The sequence below is a fragment of the Sturnus vulgaris genome, chromosome 1 (genome assembly GCF_052056855.1).
Source record: "Sturnus vulgaris isolate bStuVul1 chromosome 1, bStuVul1.hap1, whole genome shotgun sequence".
NCBI classification, from domain to species: Eukaryota; Metazoa; Chordata; class Aves; order Passeriformes; family Sturnidae; genus Sturnus; species Sturnus vulgaris.
This window is the reverse complement of record NC_142243.1, coordinates 93123283-93136875: the sequence shown is the minus strand read 5'-3', so window position 1 is coordinate 93136875 and position 13593 is coordinate 93123283. Positions and strand designations below refer to the sequence as shown.

At 37.1% G+C, this 13593-nt stretch overlaps 1 protein-coding gene across 1 annotated transcript in view; it reads left to right on the top strand.

Moving 5' to 3' along the window:
* Positions 1–13593, top strand: part of LPCAT1 (lysophosphatidylcholine acyltransferase 1) — a 66597-nt gene that overhangs the window by 31794 nt on the left and 21210 nt on the right. Inside the window, exon 10 of the mRNA XM_014880507.2 lies at positions 10474–10599. Within this exon, the coding sequence (XP_014735993.2) occupies positions 10474–10599 (126 nt within the window). The remainder of the gene's footprint in view (positions 1–10473; positions 10600–13593) is intronic.

Sequence of the window (13593 nt, the reverse complement as noted above, 5' to 3'; positions counted from 1 at the left end):
AAAAGATCACAAAATCCAGTTAGTATGGTTGTCTGCCTACAAAGAACCTTGTGGTCCGCAGGAGTGTCTGCAAGACCTCTTACATAGCAGTTACTTTCCTCTTTGAGAAGGCCAGGGAGTCACTGCAGCAAGAACTGTAGGACTTGATAGGTTTGAATTTTTCTTTTCTGGTTGGTTGTTTTGGGGATTTTTTAACATGCCTTCATATAACAAGCCAGTTCTGCTTGCTTCAGTGGGTATTTAGTATTCTGGGGGAAGGGTATGGTTGAATTTTAGGAAAGTTAATGTACCTGAATTTTGTGCTATTGGGGTTGCATTTTAAGCTGTGACTGTTTTAATGAGGTTAAGAATAGTTTCATGTAATTATTGTTAGCCTGTGGCTATTTTAAACAGTAAAGCACAGTGAAGTGGCTTTACTTCCATTGGATGCAGAAGACTGATACAATGCAAATTAATTGAAGTTAATGTGGTGACAGTTGAAACACTTGTCTGTAGGGTATAATAAAGGCAACATTTAATACTTTCACTCTTTTGTTGCATTTTTATTAATAGCTTTTTCATTTATTTTTTGTCCTTTCAGTAAATCTTCCATTAGTCAGTAGATAACTCTTTTCCACATTTACATTGAACCCTCGGGCCTATGGTTGCTATTAACTTTTGAGAGGTTTATGTATCTTCCTTATCCTGATTTTGAAAGAACTTGTGAAATCATAATTTCCTTTGTGTAACTTCTCTTCCGTTTCCAAGTTTCCGATTTAAACCAAAGGCCAGTTTGTAGGTAGTAACTGAGAATTCTTGTCTGGTTGAGCCCAGGTCTGTCAGTTTCTTTAAGGATGTTGGCACAATAATATAACAATAGATTCATCCTGCAAAAGGATATTGCTCACAGGAGAAAAGAACAGAAGGACCTTTTGGAATCATCTTGTCTTGGAGTCAAAAATCTTTGAGGCATTGGCTTCAAAGACTTCTGTTGTTAATTAAAGACCATCACCTGGCAAGTGTTGTCCTCAGACTTTGTGTAGAAGGCCAGGGTACTAAATCTTCTTTCTGAACTCTACTCCAATCAGGTAACAGGGATTGTGTGCTCTAAGGAAAAATTTTGGAAGGCTACAAAAGTTAATAACTGGCATGTTGCAATCCTTCCCTTCTAAGTGCGCTTAGGAGGAAAGAAATTATGTTTCTCCCTCCCTGCCTTGAAGAATTAAGCATGTGTGGTCAAAGAAGAGGAACGCAGATCTAATGGGAAGACTGTCAGAATGAGTGACGTCAAAAAAGACTTACTTTGGGATGAAGCAGGGGCTGTAGATGCTGTGTTCATGTGAACGAGAAAATAAATGTGTTTGGATATCAAAGTTTTGAAGTTAAAATGCAGATGGGAATGAAACAGAATGTTGATGCCTGAGTACCACAGATAACTGTAGACCAGTTAACATAGTTAAAAATTACTTACTTCTGACCACTTCCAGGTGCTGCCTTCTTGTGTCAGTTCTCCAGACTTTCCTAGTTTATTCATGCAGCTTTTGGTACAGGAGATTTCAGCTCAAATGCTGTCAAGGCTGTTGTGGAGCTGTAGCAGTTGCAACTCAAGTACCTCGGGTGCTGTTTGGTGCTAGCATTGCACTCTGCATTTCTGGACAATGTTACTGCTTTATCTAGATTTGTCCTGCTTTTCTTGAGGATTGAGTCAGTGGTGATGTGGCATCTTGTTTTCAGAAGGTCCTTTTGAGATCTGTTTAGATATCTGCTTACTCCCCCCCCCGTCATATTTCTCTGGCAGAAGAGTCTAGTTCTGCTGGATATTTTACAGCATCAAAGGTGACACTCCCAAGTAATAAAGTATTTGTGACTCTAGAACCAGTGTTGTGGAAACCTTGTGTCTTGCTCTTGATTTCAGAGGGAGTTGATAGAAGTGCAGCAATAGATACAGTTTCTGCTCTTGAAATGGTTTGCCTTCACAATAATCTTGATTTGTGGACAACTTCTATTTAGCACTGAACAAAGCATTTGACAAGACGTCTGTATCTTATGCTGCTTCTGCTTGTTGACTCTCTGAAGAATTTTTTTATTACCCATATTTGATTAGCTTTTCTGTGGGTGGCCACAGATGTGAGTGATAGTGGTTTCTAGATGCTCAATTTATATATGTAGAGTGAACACAAGCTGTTTTGCTAAGGGGATGCTGTCATTTGCAGAGGTTTGCTTCTTTAGGACATTAATTTCTTGTACATTGGATGAATTTACTTGCCCAAAAAGTGAAATTCAAAGTGTGCCTGTGTTATCAGAACTGGAATTACTCCTACAGGATAGCAATTGCTGCTGAACGTGCTTGCCATCCTTTGGGTCATGTTGTTAATTTACACAAAAGGTATGTGTGGAATAGATTAATCTGATTTTTAAAACATGGTCCCTATTTATACATTAATGATATGTTTCACATTTAATTTTCTCATAGAGCCTGTTTTTGAATGAGTCTTTCTTGTTTCGTCTTTCTGGCCTTGTTCTGACACCTGCTCAGTTTAGTCAATGACTGTGTCACCCACAACATGATGATAGGAGCTGTGTTTAGAGTCACTTTCAAAGCACTGAAAATGTTGAGTACTTTTAAATACGGCAACAGTCCCGACCAGTTCTCTTTAAAATCAATAAAATGTGGTGCTGTTCTGAGCTTTAATTCACTTCTTGTGTTCTTTATTGCTCTAACAAAATTTTGAAACCACCCTACTAGTAAATCAAGCCACGCTAATAAATATTATGTTGCCATACTGTTGTATTACTTGAGCAAAATCATCATTTTGGTGTTCATGTGCATAAGCTATTATCATCTTATGTTGATGATAGTCAACATGGGTTGTTTTGGTCTGCTACTTTATTGAGTTCCACAGTCTCTCCTATATATTTTATACTTGGGTGTCAAGCTTATTGGCCCGTGTTGTTTTTTGGAGTTTTTTTTATCTTTGAATTAGTAAGAATTTATTGAACTATGTTAAATGGTAAAATTGTCAGTCACTTGATATTTCAATCTCAGCTTTTCCAGAATTATTAGGAACAAATCACTTGACCTTGCCATCACATGTATTTATTTCTAAAAATTTCTCAGTGGTAGAGGAAATATCTTTACCTCTCTTAGAGCATTGGGAAATACTTACTTTTATTCATAAGATACATTGTCTTGTTAACCGATGTAAAGTATTGAACATGACAGAGATTTTTATTGCCTAATGATGATTTTGCTATCCTTAGCTAGTAGTTAGTTGTGTTATTTTTTGTATTTTTTCTTATGCTTTAAAAAGTGTTCTTCTTAGCTGCATCAGTTGCAAGTTTTTATCTAGTTTTATCTTTCTTTGTTGTTTTGCTGCATCATAGTTCCTAATTTACTGATAGCTATTTATAGAATGATGTGTTTTGTGGTTTGTTTGGAGTATGTTCCCCAGAAGAAATATATTAGTTGCCTCTTTTCTTTGTGGGGTTGTACCCCATTTGCTAGTGCTCTTAAATGCCTAATTTTCATTAGGAACTGTATTCTGAAAGATATCTCTTAGTTGTAATTAAAGTACTCTTTAGGGTATAGAAATTCCATTTGAAGGAAAAAGTAGATAACTTTTACTCCCACTTTGGGGTGAAAAAAAAGTTTGTTACCCTACTGTTCTTTAGGACTCAAAAGATGTTTGAAAGAAGTATGTCAGGAGCTTAGTTTTTAGTTAGTTGCAAAAATTCATTTATTTCACTGCATTCACTGGCTGCAATATCAGCCAGTGGTAGTGCAGGCAGGTGATGGTGAAAATCTGCACTGCAGGCTCTTTGTGCAAGTCTAAAGTAACCTCACCTGTAATTACAAATACAAGCTGACTAGATGATGATACACATACCCACAGGTCACCTATTAACATGCAAATATAATTTGTTTTCCTTTAGTTTTAGTTTCTCTTAAAGACTATCTTCAAAATAGAGAAGAATATGGTTAGATGGTACAAAATATTGCAAATTTGTTAATTTTTTTTTTTTTTTTGCATGTGGTAGATGTTGAGACTGAAACTTGATGGAAACCAGACACCTTTGCCCCTTTGTTTTTCAAAACTGTAAGCACCTCAGAACCGAAGTTCTTTCAATACTCCTGATATGAGCATTTTGTTTTCCTAGGTCTTTTGAGTGTTAAACTCAGCATTGTAATAACATGTGTGATACTGTCCAGGAGTTGTGAAGTTTCATTTTTGATGAGCCCGGAAAGGCAGCCTTCCTGTAGAAATAGCAAAATGTCATAGTCCAGTTTGCATTTTTTCAATAATTTTTTCTTCCTCCCTCACAGAAACATTTAAAGACATGTTTTTATATTTGCAGTAGATGTTGATTAAAGTGCAGCATGTTAGACATTGAACTTGAAACATCTGTCTTCCTGATGTTTTCTGTCAAGTGCTTGCCAGGATCACTTTCCCCGTGTTGGAGCATGTCATACAGTTAAAGCATTGACTTACCAGATTGACATATGAGCATTACATTTTGCTTTTGAGAAATGAGTACTTTTATCCAGCATGCTGGTGAAGGCAAAAAATATTACAGGTAGTCTTCTGTGTCCATCTTCCCTTTTCTTATCTTCTACCCAGTCAAAATCAGGGTGGTTTTTTTTTTCTTGTAGGCACTGACAGCATCAGAATGTGATCTTTGCCAGTATATGTGATAATGTTAGTTGCTGAAGAGTAGTTTTGAGGATGATGAAGATTACAGTTGCTTACTCGTCTGACTCGTGGCTATTTGTTGTATTCAGTGGCCTGCTGAATCTAACTTTGGAAAAACTTCTGTGCCTGTGCTGTCTGAAGTTCTGTGTGTGAATCTGCACAGGTACTGTTGGATGCTCAGCATTCAGCTTCGAAATCCAAACTGGTTTTTGGCATTTTTATCCCATCAAAGGCATAAGCATCAGTATAAGGGGAATTACTGTAGTGCTGAAGTTAACAAGCATCCATTTGAAGCTTTGATGGTGAAGGGTCTAGAGAGTAAATCATGTGAGAAGTGGCTGAGGGAGCTGGGGCTGTTTAGTCTGGAGAGGGGGAGGCTCAGGGGGGACCTTATTGCTCTCTATAATTGCCTGAAAGGAGCTTGTTCCAAGCTGTGGGTTGGCCTCTTGTCCAACACAGCCAGTGATGAGAAGAAATGGCCTCAAGTTGCTCCAGGGGAGGTTCAGGTTGAACATTAAGAAGAAATTATTCATGGAAAGTGTTGTTAAATATTGGAATGGGCTGCCCAGGGAGATGTTCAGGAAACAACTGGATGTGCCACCATGGTCTAGTTGAAAAGACAGTGATGAGTCAAAGGCTGGACTTGATGATCTCATAGGTATTTTCCTACCTAAAAGATTCTGCGCATTGTTTGGGTTTCAGTACATATACAAAAATGGAGATGAGAAATACATTGTGCACTCTGTTCATTTCTGTGAATACTGTGAGTGTTGCGGGTGGAGAGCATAGTCACAGAACAGGGTTAACTGTGCAGCTTCTTGCTACATTTATTTTCTCAAGGAAGAAATTAATTTTTTTAAAGTTAAGTAATACTTTGCAACAGTCTGGTTTGAACTGGTTTTTGGATGCTGACAACACAAGGAGAACCTCCTTTTTTTTTTTTACCCCTTGAAGATTTGTGATGTGCAAGTCTACAAGACCAACAATTACAGGACCCATTTTCAAACAACACCAGGCAAAAATACAGCTGTTGGCAGCTTCTTTTTCTGTCTAAAAATTAAATCATTATGAGATAATAGATTCCTTATGTGAACTTCAGACTCATGACTGGACCTTCTTTTGCTTGGAGAATGTCACAAAGCAGCGGTCTGAGGAGAGAAAAAGGACTATCTACTCTGGCCTTCCAAAACTAGTTGGCAGCTCTTCATCTTGGGAAAGGATGGGGAGGAAAAGAGTGGAGGATTGTTTTGAAGGTCAGGAGAATAATCAGTGTTCTGGAAAAGCATACTAAAGAAAGTCTTACTTTTCATAGCAGAAGTTATGGAAAGCACTCAACGATTGATTGGCTGAAAGCAAATGGAGTAACTCTTTAAAATGTACAAAATTGTGGCATTCATTGCCAGATAGCTAAAATTACTTCATCAGAGCTGAGATGTACTGTAAAAAATATGTGGTTAATTAGTGATTCTAAAACATAGTGGTACAAAAGGTCTCTGGTTCAGGGAGCTTGTGTACAGATGACTACTAATAATTAGAGTTACTTGTCCACTGTTTTGTATGTCTTTTTGCTGAACATCTGATAATGAAGAAAAATACCAAATTAGATAGAATCTTAATGTTTTCAGCACCCAATATAGATTATAGTTGATTTAAAGGGGCTTTTTTTGAGCAGCCTGTGGAATAGTGTCTTGATAGTTCACAGTTCTGCTTATGAACAATGTAAAATATTTTGAGAATGTTTTTGTTGAAATGTAGATTCTGAATGTCACAATATTGCCTGTACTAGTTTCTCTCACTTTACATAATATTCCAGCAGTCACATTCTGTTTTATGTTTGGCATTTTGCATGCATAGTGGACTGGTATGCAGAAAATGAGGATGTTAATAATTCATCTTGTCTTATGACTGCACAAATGTTAGACATAGGGAGCTGTTTGGTGTAAGACACCAGGATATAACAAGTACACTTGTGTTTAACAGATTGAGTTTGCAGGAAAGCTTTTGGGGTTTTGTTTCATTTGAGTTTTTTATTTTCAAGCGACTTGCTGACTTTGAAACTTCATGTAGTGTGATATAATGATGGGTAAATAGCCAGCATCTTGTAGAGGGCAGAGAAGGAAAAAGTCTCAAGGAATGTCAGGCCAGACATTTATGTCAGGTCATATGAATCTGCTGGACTTTTTAAAAGGCTAGGCTCACATTAACTGAGTGTGCAAGCAGAGGTAGTTTAAAGAAAAGCGGGGGGAAAGTGCTTTTAAATGAAGAGATGGGAAAAGTCTCTTTTAGCTCATTAAAAATATGAGATTGTCCTTGTGATTTGCATCTCAAATTGAAATTATCTTTTTTCCCCAATTGAAGTAGAAACGGATTGTCCTGGAGGATAAGTTAGAAAAGTTTGATAGCTGGTTCTGTAGAAAATCTTGTGAGTTGCAGTTGTACCGAGGCCTTACAGTGAACTCTAATATACCAGGTTTAATCCTAAGAAATTTTAAAAATTCACTAGTCTTAGAAATAATGAATTTTATATGTTCCCCAGCTTCAGTTTCTTCAGCATTCTGAGCTGAAATCAAAGTCCTTTGTACGTACTTTAAACTGCTAGCCCTATATAGTTTGTGATTTTTCTTCTGAGCTCAAGAGCCCCTTGAACTCTATCTGGCCTTGGCTGATTCTGTGATTGAACTTTGCTTTGAGCAAAAGTGTTTTTCCTTCCTTGCTTCTGATCTTTGTTATTGTGAAAGTCTGGATGTATATCTACCCTGTTTAAGTTCATTTGTTTGGCTGGGGTTTTTATTAAGTCCAGCAGCTTGAAAATTGCAACAGGTGAATGAGAGAAGCTGCTTTTGTCTTTCTGAATCCTATTTTGTGTATGTGTGGACATTGAACATGTGTGTAGGTATTAATTGTAGTGGGGATTTTCCTTTACTGATAGCAATATAAGTCTGACCCAACTACGACCTCTTTAATAAGGGGTGCACAAAGCTATAAAAAGATGCAGATTGTGTTTTCCCCTTGTGGTTTGGCTGAGTCTGAAATGATCCTCGATTTTGTTTGGAATTTATTTTGTATCATAAGTTTGGTTTTGATTTTTTTGTTGATTGTATGTTCTGGAGTTTTTTTTAATTCCTTTTTGGCTGGGCTTCTTCAACATATTCAGGGACCATTATTTAGCAGTTATTTAAATTTGGCATTGCTGCTGGGCTGGCAGTCAGTCAGGCTTCAACCCTCCCATCAGGTTGAGTGCCCTGATCTTTCTTAGTCATCTTTCTTTTGATGTGTTGGAAAAGTATCTTGCTTTTGGTTTTAACAAGCTATTGTTTCTTGTTTTGGCTTGCCACCTTATGTGGTTATGTTTTAACTTGTCCATCTCCTCTGTTTCCCTTGAGAGAATACTTGGGTTTCTTTTGTTTCTTTAAAGTCTCTTTATTTGAATTGCCACATTTAATCAGTTTTAATGACACTATTTTTTTTTTGTCCTTTCAGAATTTAAGTGCCTTACCACTTCTTTTGGTTCCTTAATATGTCTAACAGAGGAACACTTTCAGTTTCCTAACTTACTTTTAGCAAACTTCCCCTATTGCATGTAGGTCCCCTGTGCTTCAGCTGATCACCTGTACATTCCTGTGTTTCTCTTGCATGGTATATCTGGCATGGCCTGGAGAACTGATGAATTTTGGTGTAATGTGCTTGGTTGGGCTAGATCTTTGTTTATTGCCTCATTCTTTTATGGAACTGCTCTGGGTAGTACTGCCTGTAGCAGGCTGGAGAGAGTTGGCATGGATGTCTGTAGGGATGATCGAGAGCACAGATGATACAAAAGAGGGAAGTAATCTCAGCTGGCTGGATAGACTCTACTTCTTTCATCCACTCCTTTTTCTTCTTTTGAGGAAAATTGATTTTGGATTGTAAAATACCAGTGATTTCATCTTCATCTTGTATAATACAACACTATATTGAATACTATAATGCAAAAGTCTTGACATGCTCACAATACCTGATCTCTGAGTCAGTTTGAACTTGGAAATGGATTTAAATCCACATGGCATGGGGGAGTTCTTCTTCTGTGTTTTACACACTTGTTGCTATGTTAACTGTAAGTCTGTGGGGTGAGGTAGGGTATCACAAGAACCTGGTCCATTCCATTAAGGTGGTTTACTGATTTAGAAGTACTGCTGGAACACTTCATAGGAGGAGTGGACTGATGAAACAAGAACAGATGAAGCAAGAAAATTTTGGAGGAACTGGATTTAATTGCTTAGATCAACAGTATGAGGCAATTTAATCTTCAACACTCTGCTTTTAAGATGATTTTTCTAAGTACCTAAATCACTTGGTTTAGTTGGCTTTGTCCTTTTTTCCTTTCTCTCTGTTGTTCCTTCTTAGGAAGGGGAAGGCTATTCAGCCAAGATCACTACCTTCTAATTCCTTGTTTTGTACATAAATAGCTTATAAATACGATCTATTTTTTTACCGTATTTGGCACTTTTGAACTTGAATATTTATTAGTGAGGTGTTCTTTCTGAATGTTTGAATTTCTCAGCCTTAAAGAGAGAAACCCTGGTCAATACCTTTTAAGGTTTAGTACATGTCCTATATATCAGAATTCCTGAAGTTTGATAATTAACTGGTGGACAGAAGAGAACTGGCTTGTTATTTACCTTGGTATTCAAAGGCCTTAGAGATTCTGAGGAAGAGACTGTTTGACAGAAATTTTTTGCATAAGAGGTAACTGCCATACAGATCAAATTGTTTATAATAAAGCATAGAATTGAATGCAGTTTTCATCAAAGCCAAAATTAATGTGGCAGGCCTCAGGGTTTTGCATCAATCTTTCCATTAGTGTACATTAACTTCACATATGAAAAAGGTGGTTAGCAGTAAGGTAGACAAACTGTAGATGAAAAGAATGAAGATAAGTAAATTTTAAAAAATTGTCAAGATTTCATCAAACTACAAAAGGCGACATAAAGGAGATAATGCTCCTTACTACAATAAGTAAAATCAAGTATAATAAAAAATGTAGCAGGTGAGTAGCTTATATGGAGCTGTGTTGGCTTTCTAAATTGCATCTCATGTTTGTATGCTGGATTCTTAAAGGCCTCTTTCACTCCTCAGTGTCTTTCTCTCAACTTTGCCACAGCAAATGCAGGGCAGCTACAATATCAGGATTTCCATCAATTACCTTTTGGTGCTACAATTACAACAGAGCATCAAGTTAGAAGTGAAGCAAAAACCAATACTGAATTGTTTGGTGTATAAAGGCTTGGGAGCATTTTTTTCCTACCTTTCTTATGTCGTACATTTAAAAATAACTTGTTTGCTTTGAGTTTAACTCCACTTGTTTTTGTATGTTGTGTTCTAGCTGTTCTTTAATGAGAAATGTTGCCTTTTGTATAATATTAATATTAGCTGAAGGTAATAGCTGTTCTGCTCAGGTGATTGCACTAACACATTAATAAATCAATAATGAAAATGTTGGACACAGTTGTTAATAAATATATATTTGTGTTCTAAATTGAAAATTTTCAAACCCTAGTTATTCATTTATATGAAATTTATGTCTGTGAAAGTCCATGCAATACCTAATTTTGCCTTGTGTTCTTGCATATTTTCATGGATTCAGTCAAAGGAGATGCTCTGCAACAGATCATTCTCTCTATGTAAACTTACTTTTATGGGCTCTTCCGTATAATTTTTCAGGATGGAGAGCATAATTGTTGCAGGATTTCTTGCTGTGAAAAAAGTGATTTTTCTGGTCAGTTTTCTTAAAGTGTCTTATTTACAGTGTTTCTTTGGTTTATTCAAGGGCATTGGGAGTTCCAGTGACAGACTACACATTTGAAGACTGTCAGCTGGCTTTGGCTGAAGGACAGCTTCGTCTGCCTTCAGATACGTGTCTTCTAGAATTGGCAAAGCTTGTGAGAAGCCTTGGGTGAGCATATACAATATTTATCTGTAAGGTGCATCTTTATTATATATGTTTATACAGTTTTCCCATCATATAATAATATTGCATTCATGAGTATGTATGGAATATTGTAATCATACAATCAGGAAAACACCAGTATAAAATTAAAACAGTATTGTACTTCATTGCAAGCAGCACCTCTGAATCTTAGTGAGTAGACTAGGTTGAAAAGTTATTTTCCATCTGAAAAGTGAGAAGAGTGAGTCTGAAGCCTTCATTCCTGAGCTAGAAGACACTTTCTGAAGAGGATCAGGAATACTGTGGGATTCCTACTATTTGATACAGTTAAGAGTCAATTGGCTTTTCCTGTGACATCTGTGGAGGGGAAACAAGTGCTGCCAATAGCAATCTTGTGACTGGATTAACCTTGTAATAGTGAGGACAGAGGGGTCACCCTTTCCCAAGAAGGACAAGGTAGTAGTTGATCTTTTGAGCAGGTCACTGCCACAGATGGATTTTCTAATGCAGCTGTAGGTCAGTGCATGCAGTGTGGTCCTCTCTTCTTTCTTCCCATAGTGCCATTTCCTGCTGGCTTTTCAAAGCCAGCAAACTTGAAACATTTGCATAAACCATGTAGTAGAATTTGCTGCTGTCTTCCAATTTTTCTTCTACTTCTCCAGTGATCTTATTGAGCGACCATTAAATAAATGTATGGCCTCATCCTATTAACTCTCAATATGCAAACACCCTTTTTCATTTGCTTGTCTCATCACCTCAAAGTACAGAGCATAGTCTAATGTTTCCATTGTGTATTTTATTTTCTTTCACTAATTTTTCCTTCATCTTCAGCTTTTGTGTGCATAAATGAAAGCAAAGAAGAAAAGCTCTGTTGGAGAATAAGGAATGTAGGACAGCACACATCATGAATTCAGATGACAAGCATATGTTAATCTATTGTCAGGACTTCTATCTGAAAGACTTCCATTAGGATAGAAAAGACTTCTAAGGGAAAAGAAAGATTCTCACTTTTTTTAAAAGGCTCTGAATTTACAGTACTAAGGAAGAAAAACAAGCAAAACAAAACAAAACAACCACGTCTCTTATTATGCAGTTGATAATCCCAGGATTCAGTTTAATCCTCTTGTTGTCTGGCTTCTGTCTGCTCAATATAAAGCTGTTCCTTCAAACTATGCTTTTCTAGGGTTTTGTTTTTGGTCTCTGAAACAATTACATGCATTTGTGAGTGAGGTTCACAGCAGCCCAGAACCTCTCTCTCTGGTATGAGCATTATTGGTGAAATATAATCCTCTCTGAATTTGGGCATGTGCCAATAAGAAGGATATTATGATGGTATTTTTCTGGCACAATTGGATGAAGATTGTAATATGACTTCATCTCTAATGCATGTTTGATAATAATGTAGTCATTTTGCTGTTTATTCAAAGGTTTTGAGGCCAGGGAGGCATTAAGATCATCCACTAGCATCCCTAAATAACTGGAACAACAAATTTTATCCAATGGATTTTTCATCCAGTCTTAATACTTGTTTTTGAGCAGTGACATACTTCAGAGGTAACATCCAGTTTTAAGATTCCTATAGTAAGGCAAATTCAGATGTAGATTTTTTGAAATCAACTTATACCTCTGTTTGCTATACTGAAGAATTACTTCTGTGCACATTATGTGTTTACAGGATTCATTATCACTGTCTGTAAAATTTGCTTATCCTGTGTTCAGCTGGATGGGATCCTGTCCAGAATCCATGCAGACACAGCAGTGAGTTCTCATGCTTCATCTAAGAGCTCAAGCTCTGTTAACAGAGCTGTGCAGCTGGCTTGTACTCAACTCTGTGATAAAATGGCTGCTTTATCAATGAGATCAATTGATCATAGACTTAACTTTGCAAATTGTGCATTCATTACCCTTCAAAGAGTCATGTTTCTCTTCAGTCTGATAATTTGTCTGACCAACGAGCTAATTGCTAAACTATGTGCAGTCTATATTATAGCTTTCATATTTTTGTCGTGTGTTTTAAATTCTCTGCTTCATTTGATGATTTATTCTGTAATTCATTATGCCACTGTTGAAAGTGAATCTCTATTTTTACTTGAACTGGATCTATTGCCACGTTCTGGACACTGAATCTTGTTTGGATTTTGCACCTTACTAAAGACCTCTTTGGATATCTTCTCCTTCAGGAAGCATTAATACAGTTAATTAAGTCTAGTCTCTGTCTTTTTATGAGATACTTCTTAAGAGCTGCTTTAGGGTAGTTACTTGAGTTCTGATTTGAATTTATTTGCTCCTATTGTTTCAAGCTTCTGTTTGTTCTAATTCTCAATATTACTTCATTAAATTGACCATGAGGATCCTTTTAGTCAATGCAGCTGTAGGCTACCAAGATTTGCAAGGACCTCAGGCCTGGTGCCTGTCTATTCTTGCTCAACAGTCTCTACTATCCAGACTACAGTGCAGACTTCTGCTCTCCATGTGTGCCTGAAATGGTGGTCCGGACTGTAGGGGTAGAACTTTGTGTCCCCAGAGTAATTACCCTCACAGCCACCTACCTGTGCTGTGACTTAAGAGTGCTCAGAGATATCATCTATAACAAGGAAAAAACCTCTGGAGAATGTTTACCATCTGCATTTGTGATAAAAGCAATGCTCTCCACTATAGGAGGTGATCATGGATCAGGCATGGCAGTAAATGCAAACCATGGTAGCCTCTGCTTTTGTGGATCAAGGCAGGGTGTGCCAAAAGTATTCAAGAAGATCAGTTTTGCAGTTTTTCAGTATACTTGCTCTATGATGGCAAGAAGTTGCAGAGAAATACATCAGCAGACATAAAACTCAATGTATAGTGCTTTTCTGGCTTAAGGCATGGTTCTCTCTGTGCTTTCAGTTTACAGTAGCTGGCTGCAAGAGCCAGCTGTTTTTCCAGCTGTCTGAGACACTGGAAGGTTTTTTGCAGGTTCCCAGCATGCAAGAAATAAGCTTGTTATCAAATAGTCAAATATAG